At 36.1% G+C, this 17,243-nt stretch overlaps 1 protein-coding gene across 4 annotated transcripts; it reads left to right on the top strand.

Annotated features, from left to right (window-relative positions):
- Positions 1-45: 45 nt before the first annotated feature.
- Positions 46-16,378, top strand: Ino80 (chromatin-remodeling ATPase INO80). Of its 4 annotated transcripts, none has more exons than XM_085490013.1 (27): positions 46-229; positions 1,477-1,639; positions 1,756-1,835; positions 1,911-2,122; positions 2,198-2,368; positions 2,452-2,748; positions 2,829-2,987; positions 3,068-3,237; positions 3,379-3,595; positions 3,680-3,767; positions 3,871-4,162; positions 4,235-4,437; positions 4,525-4,665; positions 4,737-4,858; positions 5,064-5,356; positions 5,448-5,727; positions 5,820-5,972; positions 6,057-6,300; positions 6,441-6,568; positions 6,734-6,828; positions 7,616-7,688; positions 8,144-8,302; positions 8,389-8,491; positions 9,043-9,158; positions 9,533-9,718; positions 9,998-10,358; positions 15,000-16,378. In XM_085490013.1, exons 2-27 carry the CDS (start codon positions 1,506-1,508, stop codon positions 15,458-15,460), a joined length of 4,938 nt encoding a protein of 1,645 aa, XP_085346139.1. In that variant the 5' UTR covers positions 46-229; positions 1,477-1,505; the 3' UTR covers positions 15,461-16,378. The 4 variants fall into 4 exon arrangements, with proteins under 4 accessions (XP_085346139.1, XP_085346079.1, XP_029155279.2 ...); XM_085489953.1 differs by lacking the exon at positions 46-229 and adding an exon at positions 694-907; XM_029299446.2 differs by lacking the exon at positions 46-229 and adding an exon at positions 946-1,113.
- The last annotated feature ends 865 nt before the right edge of the window (positions 16,379-17,243 follow it).

The following is a 17,243-nucleotide window of genomic DNA, read 5'->3' as shown; positions in this document are numbered from 1 at the left end:
AATGAGGTTTGTCGATTAAGCGAATGCGTCAATGATTAATCAGTGATACTTCCGGTGCGGGTTTGAGGCTAGACGCGTGCAACGCGCAGAAGCGGAAGTGGGACTTCGTAGTAGCGCTATTTAAACTTTCGACTCGTCCGGAATCGGAGCGTCTCGAGCTCGAGAGTAAGAAGAGATATCAGTTTCGTCAAAGTGAGATATCATTTCTGATGAATCATCGTTCTTAAGAGTGAGTATTACAAATCATTGCTTCAGTATGCGAGCACTATATATTAATTAATACGTCAACCAAAATTAGTCATTTATCAATCGGATATAAATCCATGGAACAAAATTGCTCCAACTCATATCTCTCTCGAAATTGTATTATCGCAATTTTTTCTTCATAGCATTTTATTATAAAAATTATGTATTTTTATTCTAGCATATTGTACGAAAATATTAAAAATTATATATGATTGACATATATATATATATTGGAGAGAAATTTAATTAATTTCGAGCATATATTTTTATAAGAAAATAAATTGAGAGAATGTGTGTAAGACAGAGAGAGAGAGAAAAAGGTGTAGGGACGTATATATACTATGTAATTTGAAATGATATTTTAGATGAGGGATATTGAAAAGTATCCAGAAACGAAGATCGTCAGAGGCTGAGCGTTTAGGCGCGTCCAGCGCCACCTATTGAAAACAAAAATGGTGGCGAACATAATGCCCTATCCCTGCCCTGCTTTAATAGCACGCCAAATGTCTGCGTTCTCTAGGCTTCCTTCTACCATGTATTCCCCTCCGACTGATATATCTAATTTCGCTGTGAACAGAGGAAATCGCATTCCAGTAACCGACTCTGTTTCGCGTGCGAAATAAGCGCGGGGGCCGCGCGCATATAACCAAAACACAACAAGGTGAAGGCAAAACTGTTAGCGAAAATAATTTAGCCGAATTATAACCGCGCCGGACCACGATACGACGTGTCATTCTTATATAATAAAATTAGCCGCGAGCTCGCATGACTCGGGCCTCCACGCCCGAGATATGCATCGACCGTTTCCAGGAATACGAAAAAGCTCCGGGTACAATAGCAGCCCTCAGTGGACCGCGATTTCCTGCGGTTTGTTATTGAAAAAAAACGCGGAGAATACATTGGGTTTTTCCTAGCAGATCGCGCGATGATTCTCTTCGTGTAATATGCATTTTTCTTATTTATTTGCATTATAGCCTATAATCAACTGTGATGATTTTTCCTTTCCGTTACATTGCTTTGCTGACTTATGTTATATATATGTATATTTAATACTTGACCATATATATACGTATGTTATTCATTAGATCAAGTGTTGTTAAAAAATTTCTCTGTACGTTGCAGACTTTTATTTGTATTGATGATTGTGCGTATTATATGATACATAAAATGGATATTTGTATAAATTGAGAAACCTCCTAATTATATTTTATTCATTGTTCACTGTTACAGATAATCGTTAGGTTTTGCACAGATAGGTAATGTCTGATAGAGCATACACAATGAAGCTGGAAGCTGAAATGGCTGCTCCTTTGCATCTGCAAAGATTGGAACGCAGCCTCAATTTGCAGCCTTTCTTAAGACAAATTAACAATCTCTTTCAAGAACAAGTTAGGTAATAATACCAGCGCTAAATATTATTAACACTATTCTAATTCACAAGTCAACGCATCATAAATTAATGCTGGGAACAAAATAATATATATATTGTATCTGTTTCTCTTTCTTCAGTGAAGATGACAAGTCTGTTTCATCAGAATCTTCTGATGGATCGGATGCTTACCTAGATAATGTACTCACTCAAAAAGAAGGTAGATATACAGTATTAATTTTAGTTCTATCCAAATTAGTTTAGCATCAGCTTTCTCATAATATTGTTTTTACAGAGGCAAGGATTAATAAGTTAAGATTGTATAACATGTCTAGTGTGGGAGAAGAACGGCGTTGGTTACAAGATATTTTGTTAAGTGATTCATCCGATAGTTCTGCATCAGGCTCTGACACAGATAGCCAAATCACAGAAGATGATTTTCAAGAAATGTTAAAATTTCATATATTACGAAAAAAATATCAAGGTCGTTTTTATCAGAAACCAGAAGTACGTTTAACAGATAATTAAATATTATCAAACATTATAATAATTCAAAATGTCATGAAATAATGTCATTTTCAGAATATACAATATCAGTACTACAGTGCAGGTTTATTATCGAATTATGATAGATTTTTAGAACATCAAAAGTTGATTGTAGGAAATAAAAAGAAAAAAGAGAAAAAACCAGATAAAAAAATCATGAGAATCAAGAAAGAAAAGGTCAATCGTCATCAATCTGAAGAATACCGTGTATGTATTGAGTCTTATATTGCTCTCTTTTGCTTGCATTTTGCGTAATGTTTTTTTTTTTAATTAAAATTTTACACTTTTAGAAAGGAAATTTCCCAGAAGGAGAATGGGATAAATCAATTCCTAAAGAGGAAGAATTAGATGAAGCTGAATTAGAAGCTATAATGCGTCATCAACCTCGTGGTAGAGGAAGAAAGAAACATAACACTAAGAGTGTGGAGGTAATGACAATGAGAAGAAGAAAGATATGGGTCATGATGTCTAAGAAGGAATTAGGAAAAGTACAAAGGGCCAAAACCAATAATCATAAGGAAATGCTAATAAGTTGTAAAAAGGTAGCGCAGCACTGTATGAAATATTGGAGGCAGAAAGCCATGCAAGTAAGTATAAGTTGACACTTAGATTTCTTGTGCACTGGAATTGTACATCCTAAACACTACTTCATTCCTATGTGATTCAGTCACAGAAAAATATGAAAGAAACTATTTGGAGAGCAAAACGATTGACAAGAGAAATGCAATCTTATTGGAAACGTTATGATCGAGTCGAACGAGAAACGAGGAGAAGATTAGAAAAGGAAGCTGAGGAACAACGTAAAATGGATGTAGAACTTATCGAAGTAAGGAGCTATTAGATTATATTGAGATATATTTTTGTTACTTATATATTTTTCTCACATATTATGTGTTTTTGTTTCAGGCAAAACGTCAACAAAGGAAATTAAATTTCCTTATTACTCAAACAGAATTGTACGCTCATTTCATGTCGCGAAAAATAAATAAAATATCGGCAGAGGAACAATTTAGAATCTTGAATCAATTGGACGAAGAAAAGAATCCCAGACTTATCGGTATCGACGATTATGACAGGTACTTAAATGTATAATTTTATTTACCTACATTCGAAAAACTCAATCATTTTATTATGAATATAATTAAGAAAGATCAGTCTCAATTATTTCGATTTATACAAAGATTCAAGAACAAAATACGTGTTTATTAAATGTGCAGTGAAATCATGAAACAAAAGGCAAAGAGAAATGTTACTGAGGCATTTAATAATGAAAAAGCGAGAACCAAGCAGTTTGATACAGCTGCTGCATCTCAAGAATTGCGTCTCAGTGATACACCTGAAAACCTAGAGCACCCTCAACCTTCAATTTTTAAGGGAAGTCTGAAGGGTTATCAATTAAAAGGAATGAATTGGTTGGCAAATTTGTACGATCAGGTTTGTAATTATGTATATGCAATGTTGCAATATTTTTATTACATAAGAATGAACATTTACTATCTCTTTGTCAATGATTTTCAGGGTATTAGTGGTATACTAGCTGATGAGATGGGTTTAGGAAAAACTGTACAATCCATAGCGTTTTTGTGTCATGTTGCCGAAAGATATTGTAAGTATTTACAAGTATTTTGACTATTACAGTTTACTTCTAAATGCATTGTATTTGTTGAAATTTTTATAAAAAGTAAGTATATTTAATTGAATAATTTTAGCGGTTTGGGGACCATTTTTAATTATATCGCCAGCTTCAACATTACATAATTGGCAACAGGAAATGGCAAGATTTGTACCAGTGTTCAAAGTAGTTCCATATTGGGGTAATCCTCAGGAACGCAAAATACTGAGACAGTTTTGGGATACTAAAGATTTGCATACGAAAGAAGCTTCTTTCCATGTAGTAATAACAAGTTATCAATTAGTGATCACGGATTATAAATATTTCAATAGAATAAAATGGCAATACATGATTTTGGATGAAGCGCAAGCTATTAAAAGCACAAACAGGTATATTATTTTACGTTTTTTCATTATTGTATAATACTTGCATTTGATAGCTAATTATAATTGTTTCCATAGCGTGAGATGGAAGCTGTTATTAGGATTCAGTTGTCGTAATAGATTATTACTCAGTGGTACTCCTATACAAAACAGCATGGCAGAATTATGGGCATTATTACACTTTATCATGCCTACATTGTTTGATTCACACGATGAATTTAACGAATGGTTCTCCAAAGATATTGAAAGTCATGCAGAGAATAAAACAGGAATAGATGAAAGTGAGTAATTTTGCACAAAATGCAGTATTAAATTTCAGATTGTACATTATGCATTATAAAATGTTTATATTATAAATTTCATACTAGAACACTTATCAAGGCTTCATATGATCTTGAAACCATTTATGTTACGAAGAATAAAAAAAGATGTAGAGAATGAGTTATCTGATAAGATTGAAATAATGGTTTATTGTCCACTTACAACTCGTCAAAAACTGCTTTATTCAGGTATCTCGATTTCATTTTCTTTAACATTACATGTTTACGATATTTGGTACATTTGTATATTATTTATGTAGCATTGAAGAAAAAGATTCGGATAGAGGATTTACTGCATTATACAGTAGGCGGAGGAGACACTGCTTCTAATGATAAAAACTTTACTTCCAATTTGATGAATCTAGTCATGCAGTTCCGAAAGGTACAATATTCTTTTTTTAGCAAGTATATGTAGGTATCTTTATCAATTTATCTAGCATTGTGTCTGTTTTATATTTAATTTTTTAACATTTAATTTATTATTATGAATTATGATAACTTATATCTTAAAACAATCTTAAAGACAATATATATCTATAATTTTTAAAAGTAAATTTTATTAATTAAATTACTTATTTTAATTATAGGTCTGTAATCACCCGGAACTCTTTGAACGTAGGGATGCTAGATCGCCGTTTTTTATGAATACAGAATTTTATAATATGCCTGTTTTGCTGTATATCGAAGGACTTTTGCATCTAGCATTGCCATCCAAAGATCATTTGTTGTATAACAAATTGTTTATATTTGCTACTGAATATATTCACCGTGCTCTACATTGCAACGAAAATTTGTTCGAAAATGCATTTTCATTTAGTAGATTTATCGATTTATCTCCAATGGAAATAAACAAAATATTTATCGCTGGTACCTTATTTAGGTATGTAAATAACGAGTGTTAAAAAAAAGAATAACTCATATATTACATTAACTATATTAACTAATATTTTTTTATAAATGTTTTTGTGCAGATTATGTCTTGTAACGTTTATGGAGCAAAGATTGAAAATGGTACAATATTGGGAAGATTGGTGCGTCGATCACAGATCGAGAATACCCGCAAATCAAATGTTTTATTTACCTAGAAAAATTGGCTCCTTGTCGGCAACATTGCAAGATATATTTTTTACAAGAAAAATAATTGAGGGCGAGGCTTTCTACACACATACCACCCATACGATACATTCGATGCCGGAAACGGTTGCTCACAGAATACTACGTAGCAGTAAGAAAGCCAATCAACTACCAAAGGTAATTTATATTTTACATTACATAATAATATATACACATGTAATCTCTAAAAGTTTACAGAATATGTGATGTAGCGTGTCTTAATATTTTAGTTACAAAGGATACTTCCCACTGGTAAAATGGAACAAACAGAAGATTCGAAATTATCTCTATTACACGAACATCCTCAACACCCACGGCAGCCTATAATGCGATATTGTCAACAGACAACGATTCCTGCCTTTGTTTGTGATAACAATCCCAAGGTTAATATAATTGTTGCATTACGTGAAAAAGATAAAGAAAAACGAGGAATCGCAATCTAATTTTTAATTTAATTTTAATTGCAGGTTCAAGCTAGTCCGCGAAAATTATACGTAAGCAATAGTTCCGCAGCATGCGCCTGGAAGAGACACGAGGATTGCGGTGGTTCATTCGGTCAAAGATTACTTTGGCTCGGCTCTAAACGAGCATTTTCTGAAGAGAAATCATGCATTCGTACCGGCCAAACAATGTCAACGTTTTGCTATCAACCGCAAGGTGGATTGTCTGCATGCGCTCCTCTTAATGGATGGTCACATATCATTGTGCCAGGTATATTTAACAATTCAACTAATCAAATATGATATGAAAAGTGATATAAGAATTATCAAAGAACATATTTTAATATAATTATATTAGAATTCTTACAGAAATAAAATAATTGGGTGATTATATAAATTAAATTATTTCAGATAAGCAAACATTAGTGACAGATGCCGGCAAGCTTTCTGTATTGGATAGTCTTTTACGACGTTTGAAGGAACAAGGTCATAGAGTGCTTATATACTCGCAAATGACGAAGATGATTGACTTGCTTGAGGTATATATATTTATCTGTCACATACATATCTATATGCCCCCCGCATCAAATAAACATTTTTTTAACGAGACATATATATTAAATATATATATATAATTAAATATAAAATATTGTATATATTAAATATATACGAGAAATAAACGAGAAATTTTCATTTTTTTATAGGAATACATGTATCACAGAAAACACACATTTATGAGATTAGATGGCTCCTCAAAGATCTCGGATCGACGGGACATGGTAGCAGATTTTCAAAAGAGGTAATTGTTTTTTTTTTTACACATTTACAACTGTTTTGTGCATTTTTTTTAGCAATGTTAAAATATTGCTCAACAATTTGATAAAGAACGTGAATAGCTCAATTATATAAACGTAGATTGTGAGAATTTTTAATTATTCGAGATCTCGGCGTCAGTTGCTCATTTTAATGAGAAAATACGTTATTCGTAATAATAATAATCCAAACTGTACTGCGTTGATTAGAATATCTATCAACCGCGAACAGTCTCCGGTTGCATACTTAAAGCGCGATTCCGAGATCGCATGTTCTGCGTGGCTCAGCCGCGCATAACTAACACGCGAATTAATTGCCGAATCGTCCCCATCCTGCAGACAGCTGCAGGTTTTTCAATGCACGACAGTCACGAACCTGCAGTTCTAACGGTGGGCTATTTACTAGGCAGACCATTACACAATCTATCGAATTTCTATACTCAAGTTTTATTTGAATCTTAAATAAATTGTATTCTTACATCGTTATATTTAAATATCGCCAGCTTTTTATTTTGTAATTTATCATTCGATAATTATGCGTCGTAGTCTAATTTTCTATAAGATTGTAAGGAGAAGAAAGAGCAAAGAAAGAGAATGCCTTGTTAAACCATTTCAAATCTCAAAATCTCATGATCGAATGGGCGTGGAGGATTTCGTTAGCTGGAAATCCTTCACAAACATGCCCCGGCACCATGAATTAATTTACATACAAAACGATCATAATATCGTATTTTTTCATGAAACGGTAGTTGAGAATCTGTGGGACTGTTTCAGGGCGGACATATTCGTCTTTCTGCTCAGCACTAGAGCTGGTGGTCTGGGAATCAACCTCACCGCGGCAGACACGGTCAGTAAATCTATTTTCTTGTTTTATACCACCTTAAATATACTCACTTATTCGTTATTCCGACTTTCGGTTTCTATTCTTTATATACGGAATATAAAATTTAAAATACGTCGTATATGGAATTAAATCCATAAGTTGTAGATTAGTCAAAACCGATTATGTAATAAATATCTTCTTACGAATTTAATCATTAATTGATTCCAAGGTAAAAAGAGATATTTAAATGACACATAAATGAAAATTATATAATTTATTTATATAACTTTTCTTAAAGTATAATGAATTATAATTGAATGGAAATTATTTATATGAAAGGAAGCAATAAGTTCGTAATAATATTGATAGAAAGGAGCATATATATATTTTTATTTTTGCGCGTAAAAAATATGCAATTATCGCATCCATAATTATATAAATTCTTTGCAAAACTGTAAATTAATAATATCTATTTACAGGTGATATTTTATGATAGTGATTGGAATCCCACTGTAGACCAACAGGCTATGGATCGCGCCCACAGACTGGGGCAGACCAAGCAAGTCACGGTCTACCGATTAATATGCAAAGGAACTATCGAGGAACGAATTTTGCAAAGAGCGCGCGAGAAGAGCGAGGTCTGTTTTCGTAAACTGTTTTACCATTTTATTATATCTTAAATTAAATAAACAATGCGCTCGAATGAGAGTTTGATTTATTGCAGATACAACGTATGGTCATAAGCGGCGGAAATTTTAAACCCGATACTCTGAAACCTAAGGAAGTCGTGTCGCTGCTGCTGGACGACGAGGAAATCGAAGCGAGATGTAAGTATATATTAACAATTAATAATATAGTTTTCTCTGGTAATTATGATTGATTATTAAATATAAAATTAAAGACTGTGCATGTGTCATTAATTATCTTTAAAATTTTTATCAAAAAAAATAAGCTAAAATTTTTTTATCTCGAAACTTTATGACTAAATTTTTAATTAAATTTTCGCCGAACAATCGGCACTGAGAAAAAGTAGAAGAGGACGTTGTTGTCTTCCCTCTAAATTAATAAAAAATATCTCATTAAAATTAAAACTCGCCACGAGTGCGTGATTAAAAGATAGAATGTTGTTAGATAGTCGAGTTTTTATTCGAGCCACCGCTTCTATCGACCGTTCTATCGCACGGCAGGACGCGCGTGTATACACAAACTCGTCGAAAACGAGTCAAGGAAGAGAGGGAGACGGCCGAGGTGGCCGCGATTACATTATGCTCATTAGGTTATGCTAATGGCCTAATAAGGAATAATAATAAGAAACGGAGTAACGAACTTGTGCCGCCGCATCCTCGGCTTGTATAGTACATGTCCGTGTATATTTCAGACAGCCAACGAAGCGAGGAGAGAAAGCAGCAGCGAGCAGAAGAGGCTCGCCTCGAGTCGAACCTACAGCACAAGGAGAGGGACCGGAAGAGGAAGTTAACCGCGCTTCCGGTCAAGGTGAGCCCGGCGCCCTTACACACTATTCTATCAGTCGCGTCGCAAAGATTCTTTTTTTCCTCCCTTTTTTTTCTTTCGTCGTTTTCCCGTCTTTCTACCACACTGTCTTTTTTCTGCCGTCTACTTTTAATGCCTCTACTTCTCGGGTTTTCGATACTCGAGACTATCGGTTTGCACTACTGAAGTTGTCTTTGGGGGATATATCTTTCCGTATTAATATTTAATTCATTCGCATATGCTCGATGAATTGTCCGGAAATATAACTAACAATGCAGAACGAATTTGTTAATTAGATTTCGCGCACTTAATTTCATTAGAACAGTAATCTTTCATTGTTGCGATGGTATTTTTCACATTTACAATTTTTTTTCCAGAATGATGCGAAGAAACCGTGTCATGCAGACGCTAATGGCGACAAAAACAACGATACCGTTCAAGTTAATCTTAATGAGCCAAAACCAGGCGTCAATCCGATTCAGTTGCAGCACCAGAACAATCATCAACAACAGTTAGAAAATGTAGATAATTACAGCACGCCAACAAGCCCGGCCAAGTCAGAAGTACGTATCTATACAAAATGATAATACTAAAAATTTATTAAGACTCATTTTAATATTTTTTATTATATTTATTTTATTATATGTATTTGATATTATACTTTTATATTGTGTTTAAAATAAAAATTTCCACTGAAAACAAAATTGTTAGAATACTTAATTTCGAGCGAAAATATATTTCGATTACGTTCTTCTCTGCCTCATATCGTTATCTATATAATAACGCGATAGCAATACGGATTCTTCATAACTGATTTTAATACAATTTCTTTTTATCTTTAGGATGAAACGAGTAATGAAGGACTCGTGGTTGACGTGGACGGTCCGATTTCCGGCGGCGACCACTCTCATGGACATTCCCGAGGCAGTTTCGGAGAATCTTCGTCCAAGGTCGCTCGACTCGGACATCACTTCGCCCTCGGCGTGAGCGCGAGCGCGCGTATGCGACAATCCGTTCGCGGCGCGAGCAAACGCGGCCGACCACGAGGATCACGCCGGGGCGGACCGATCGGCGGTAAGGGAAGAGGAATGCTTCTGATGCATCCGTCATCGAAGGGCCCCAACGCGGCGACCAGCGACTCGCTCTCGATCATATCGCCGATCGACGGGGGTGGATCATCAAACGAGCAGACGCTGCAGCACGGTGAGTACTTGAGTGCCCTTTGAATTAATCGCGCTTTGTTCGCATAATGGGAAATGGCATTCGCCGAAAGAAAATGCGACAAATACCTGTTTTTTAATAATCGAATGATCGATCTATCCCTATCTCATTCGAGATTTACATATACATATACTGCTTAAATGATTGAAAACGAGAGTCGTCGAAATAATTCGTGACTGAACAGAGTAGTTTTACATATTTTATCTCATTAATAATTGTGCTGAGAGATTTATGGAATATTCTATGCATTTTCAATGTTTATGCATTATTGCATTATTTATGCTACAAGCAGATATTCTGCATTGCACTGATAGTACTTCTCGCATTTGCGTTTTCGTTATCTACATGATGGTATAATTTATATAAATATTTAACGATTGTGATTTGCTCTCGGAACCGTTATAATGCGCACGTTTGTGCTAGTTATGCAACTTATGCAAGCTTTATAATCAAGGTCGATTATACAGACTCGGGCGGAAATGTTCGGGCAGAGAAAAGAATATTATAATTTATTCATAATTAATATCACCGTAATGTTCGCCGTCTAATTCCCGTCCGATGACGTTGAATAAAAGCGAGGGTGATGGAAGACGCGAATTTTCGAAGCTTATTTATTTACCACGAGAAGAATGACTTCTTCCCGCGGACGCGACCCCGCCAATCGATATACTTAATCCCCGCTGACACTTTCGGGGGGGTCTGTCTTCCCTTTCCACCCCCTCTTGCACCCTCGATCCCATCCTTTGCCCGGGCACTTGCCCGGGTTCTCAGGGGACTTTGCGGTTCGCGAGAGAAACCCGTGGGTCCATTCGCGACCCCATCATCGCGTCGGCCTGCGTCGAAAATTCCCCCGCGAGCACATGTGCACATGTCCACGAGGGGGTAACAGTTGGCGCTCCTCCACGGGGGCACCCTTAGAGACATCCCACCCCCGTGAAACTTCTCGTGACTCATTTCTCTTGACGACCCGGTTGGCGAACGACGAATTCGTATGGGACCAGGCTGGAAACATTTGTCGCCGTAGCACAGCCGGCATTGTGTTCCCGGGACAAGTGCGTCGCGTTCCACATGGGGGAAATGTGTAACCAAAGAGAGAGGGAGAGAGAAAAAGAGATACAGAGAGGAAAAAGTTTCTCTTTACAAATAAATATAATTTTTTTAAATTTTTATACTTTATAGATAAATATAAAAAATATTCTAATTAATTTTAAATAGATGAAATAATTTTTATCAGGAAGGCTGCGGAATACCGGGATTTCTATATGGCACCCATGAGTATGCTGTTATCGCGTTAATTAGGGAGAGAGAAAGAGGTAGGTGTCCGATAAGACGACCTCACGCAATGCCACGTGAACGTGGACGACAGGCGCTCGCGCGAGTACGCTTAACACATTCCATCTTCGTGCCGCGTGTACGCACGTGAAGGAAAACGGGTCGGTCTCGCTCTCTCACTTGTCGTCGACTGGAAGACGAGGCGGACAATAGCAGGTGCGGAGCGAAGGCGACAGCTGCGATCGATGCTCTTCTTAGGTTTTTGGAACTCGCGTCTACCTCTTTCTCTCTTCTTTTCTTATCTTTTTTTTTTTTCTTATTTTCTCTCTCCCTTTCTGTCGTTTCCTTCGTCCTCTTCGTGGTCACCGGCTTTTTTGCACATCTTCTCTGTGTTTTTGCCTCGCCTCCATTAGTTATCTCTTTATCGGGATGCGACGCGCGCTTCATCCAGCTGTCAATGTTTCAGACTCTCACCGGTACACATTTTCAGCGTTATTGCCGCTGATTAGTTGTATTCCGTTTATTTTGACCGATGGATAATGGTGATGGATTAATGAGGACGTATCGCAGTTCAAGAGAATGAAACGCAGTCGATTTAATAAATTGGAATTTAACCGCTCTCTTTGAAGAAAAAAAACGTGTCAATATATCTCAAAACTTTATTAATATCGCATTTAATTTAATCCATTAGTAACTTAATGTTCTTGCATTAATACGATAAACTTGCATTTATAGTAATATATTTTTATTCAAGCACGAACTGCTGTAAGTAATATCTGTCAAAATTGTTGCTATTAAATAATTGTATACCGTTCAATTCAACAGTATCTACTTACGAATCCGCAAGATACGTTTCAGTTGCATAATCCCGACATCTAATTTCCCTCGTCATTTCACGAAGTAGAATAAAAAAAAGAGAGGATAGGGCTTGTAGAGGATAGAGGGGAATTACGCGGACCCTGTATAAGGGGTTGTCGATTCGTGCCGTACCTTACCGTACCTTACCGTACCTTACCGTGTCATCTCGTCCCCGTAGACTCCGCGCATCTTCTCGAATATCATATTCTCATATTTTCATATTGTCATGAAGAAAGCATTTCTGGATAACGAAATATATATATATGCCATATTTTCTCCATTCTATTTACTCGTACTCGAAATTATTTATATAGACATACAGGCAAAATTATTGCATTTTGAATTAAGATTGAAATTTAAATAATGCTTACTTCCAATATAAAATTATTCTTACATCAGAATTTATAATCTGACGTTTCTTTTTATTTTGAAAAAAATGGGGATGTATTTGGAAAATAATTAACATAATTTTGTCAATTTTTTAAAAAAATACATTTTATAAACATTTTAACAATATAATAGTTTTTATATAGATATGTTTACGTGCTTTAAAAAATGTTTAATATATAAGAATTGAGAGTCAAAATTTTTTATACCGTATTTTTTTTAAAGTTAATTTTATATTATTTTTTAAATTTATTCAGGAATGAATAAATTATGATTTGATTGCTCAGTTTAAAGATGTTTATCAAAGATTTTATCAAAGATTAAAAATTATTAATATCTCCAAGAAAGTTAATTTTATTCAATTAAATTATTATTTATTCATAATGAATATTCAGAAAAAGCTTACTCAACGAAAAGTATCGATAAAAATACAAATGAGAAAGAAAATAAAAAAAAATATTTGGATGTGTCTTAAAACAGTGAAGAAGTATTAACATAAAGATAGGTAACGATAAGTATTGCCATATGATTTTACAGCTGCTTCGTCTTCTGAAATATCAAAGAGACATGTAAAGAATCGATCTCTATCAAGATAATTTCGTTTCTTAAAGCAAAGCAATGCGATATATGTATCCTATACTGTAAGTCAAAATGCCTATAATTAATAGGCTCACCCAATTAGATTTAATGGGCGGAAAATGGTTTTGTGAAGAACTTGTTAGCTAATGCAATTATCTCGATTTTAGATCTCCATAACTTTCTCGGTATCTAAGTAAGTGTTTTAGACTAGGTCGAACAGGACCGGATGGGAGACAAAATATATGACGGCGTAGATGGTTCGGCTCGCAACACACGGGTGAGATAGGATAGGATAATACGACAGGATAAGATGAAGCGAGGATATGGCGAGCTGAACCGTCGACATTCCGCAGATCCTCCCCGTTCCAATTGTCTCGAAAGTTTTATCTTTCCTCTCGCAAGCTCCGTCTTTTCCTCCGAGTCTCTTGTCGCGTTTATTCATTAAAACGCATATAATTTATTGTTATAATCATAAATTAATTCACGGAAAAATGTTTATTGAATTTTTATTACTTAGATGGTAAAAGTAAGTATACAATCATTTTCATCATAGCAGTTAATTTTATTTATCAATATCAATATCAGTTGGATCCTCGTCTTCATTGCAATTGTTCATGCAATTTTTAAATATTTGTCAGATTTCTCCTCCTGACAAAACTAACCATATTCGATAATTGTACAAGAATTATCCGCTTCAAGTAATAATTTCTTTTGTATCATACAATTTGATGAAAAAACGATGTCGAAAATATTTTCATATTGAACGAAGATATAAGTTTCATCTTGATATTCTATACGCGACGGAGATCATCGTAGATTCGAGTGCGGATGAGCACTTGGATTTTCTCGTCTCCTGATTCTCCGATATGTTTCACGCGGTCTGGAATTTCCAGAGCGAATTATCATTTTAAGAGCGCGAGAACCGCTTTTGCGAGCGACAGACGCGTCTTCGCGTTTTCTATTCTGTCGCCCATTCCCTTAAGTGTCCTCTTAGACCTTAGCGTCTGAAGAAGAGCCCTCCTTGAACGATCGGGTACGTGCCACGGAATGCCGACTAGCCGGCGAGATAAAGGCAAAATACGAGACATCCTACGTCTGAACTAGAGGAACACTGATTTTCACGCACATCCACGCATCCTACTCATCCATAGAAAAATCTCCTTCAAACGCTCCTTCACCAGATCGATTCGTCTCACAAAAGGAAGAAGAACGGAATCCTCAAAACCTTCACCACGCAGCATTTTCTTTATATCGAAGAACTATTATACAAATAACACATCGACGAATTGGATTTTGACTGCTCTTGAAAGAAACATCTCCCTGGGAAGAATGCACAAGCACTTTTTTTCTTTCCGCATCTACATACACGCATCATACATCTCACAAAACATTAAACATTAAACGTCATCGATCGGATTTGGATTAACACAGCGAAGCAAACATATACCTAAGGTACCGTATACCTAAGGCGACGAAATGTCCAAAACAGAATCTTCTACAACGAAGCGGTGTACTTTTATGTCCTAGGGACTGTCCATGCGAGCTCCGATCCTGCCGAAGGAGACGGTCCCAGCACGGTGGGTCCCCTGGGTCCGGTAGGGACCCTGATACCGCTGTCCGGACGTGGCAGTGCCGCGGGGATTCGTCGAGGTCCCGGCAGACCGCGATTGCGACCGACCGGACCCGGACATCAGGGTTATCGCGCTCCTGGTCAGCATCACGGCAAGAAGATCCAGCGACCGCTGCCGGTGCCCATCAGATCCCACCAGACGATCGGACAGCGCCAGCAGAAGACGCCGTCGTCGCAGCAGCGTTCCCGTGTCTCGACGACCGGCCCGTTGTCTTCGTCGTCGTCATCGTCGTCGTCGTCGTCGGCATCGTCGTCGTCCTCGGTCGCCATCGCGAATTCGACGCCGCTGCTATCGTCGTCCTTGGCGGAGCCCTTCGGATTTTACACGCAGCAACAGCCGCGCACAGGATCGTCGTAGTTCCGCGAAGGATTTTCCCTCGATTTCGCGTCGTTGAATTAATTATTCCTTTCGAATTGATCGAGGAACGCGATATTAATAGGTCGGCGCGTTTCCGAATCGCTCGAATTTTTACGCGCGCTATATATCGATGTGTCCCAGCACTTTTTCAAGCACCCTCAGAATCGATTAAAATAATTGCGTATATTTATTGTGTATCGCGAGAGTTCGTATACTCTCAGTCAGCGATGTTTCCGTATATGCGTGACTCAAGCGTGCAATATCGCTAAAACGTTAGACTCCCGCCCTCAGTCTCTCTCGCTCCTCGTAAATTGCAATTCAAACGCGAAAGGAAGCAGCCTTGACAATTAATAGTTAGGATTTGTTAATTGTATTTATTTCATTTTACGTTAGAAAATAAAACATCGACATAACTGGGTACTTAATTCGATGCTTGCCTTTTCCGGCTTCGTTTTTTTTCTTTTTTTTTCGGATTCGAGTTCTCGTCGAACGCTTAACTATTCGTCGCGGGAGTGAAGAGGGCGGGTTCCGTTATATCGATTCGATTCCACCTGCGTGGTACATGTGTAGAGATTTTGATTTTACTTTTTAAGTATGCTACAATTAATTAGACACACGACGCGGTCGTCGCGTTGCGACGCCGAATTTCGACGACGATCATCGACAGATCGGATCCCGATCGGCGAAATTTCGTTGATGAAAAAGGGAGGAGGGATGACATTTAGCAACGTCTATCCCCCTTTCTCCGAGTCGATCGGCGTCATTTGTACATTGTCATTAAGGATAGCATTATTCCGTCACTAGACTCGGCTAGCCGATATTTTTTATGTATGTTACGAGACGTCATTAGGCCAATTCAATTTGTAAAAGAATAGTATTTATATTAGCAATAAACACAGACGAAAAATTCAATCTTCACGAATGCGAGAATCGCTAATCTTATTATACATTTTTTATTTTATGAATTTTTTATGATCCTCTCTCCTTCCTGCATTTTTTTAAATAGACGAGTGTTCCAACTGGTTTTCTTTTTAATTGATTATTTTCTCAAAAATTCAAGAAAGTGATATTTTTAATACCCCTTTTTAATTTTTGAATAATTGAACTTTGTATTAATATATACTTTTGACTTAAAAGTTGATTTTTTATGATATTTTTAAAATGTGAAAAATGACTTATTATCTCTTTGCTTCCACTCTATTTAATTCGAAAAACATTTTTACATTTATATTCCAAAGCTTTTTCGAAATTTTCGAAAAATCTTTTGGACTGTGTCAATATCACAAATAATCGTAATGCACTTTATGAACTTGGAGCACCTTAATTTATAATTTAACATACATAATAAAAATGATTAATAAGAGCGAAACGCAAGATAAAGACGCGAATAAAAAATTCCTAAATTTAGACATTAGTTTAAACACACATTTCGGGCCATCTTTAATAAATATAATAAAAATAGAAACGTAAAAAAAGAAAATTGGAACAAGAAATTAGTTATTAATTTAGTTTTTATAAATACCTACTTTTTTGTACGAATTTTCTTTTCCATTTTTCTGTGTTTCTATTTTTATGATACAGTTTACTGAAGATGACTTGAAGTGAAATCGAAATGTTTAATTTTAAACTAATAAATAGTGCCCAAAATTAATTAAGTGTTTCTATTCACGCTTTTATCTCGCGTTTGATCCTCATTAGCCCTTTTTATTACGTATATTGATATATTCAGAGCCTTGTTATTTTATTGGTCATAATTTAATTCCCATCTCCCGTACTCTCTTCT

Source organism: Nylanderia fulva, unplaced genomic scaffold, assembly GCF_048542155.1.
Source record: "Nylanderia fulva isolate GAGA-0341 unplaced genomic scaffold, ASM4854215v1 Scaffold1, whole genome shotgun sequence".
NCBI lineage: Eukaryota > Metazoa > Arthropoda > Insecta > Hymenoptera > Formicidae > Nylanderia > Nylanderia fulva.
The sequence above is the reverse complement of the archived record's forward strand: the minus strand, read 5'-3'. Positions and strand labels throughout refer to the sequence as shown.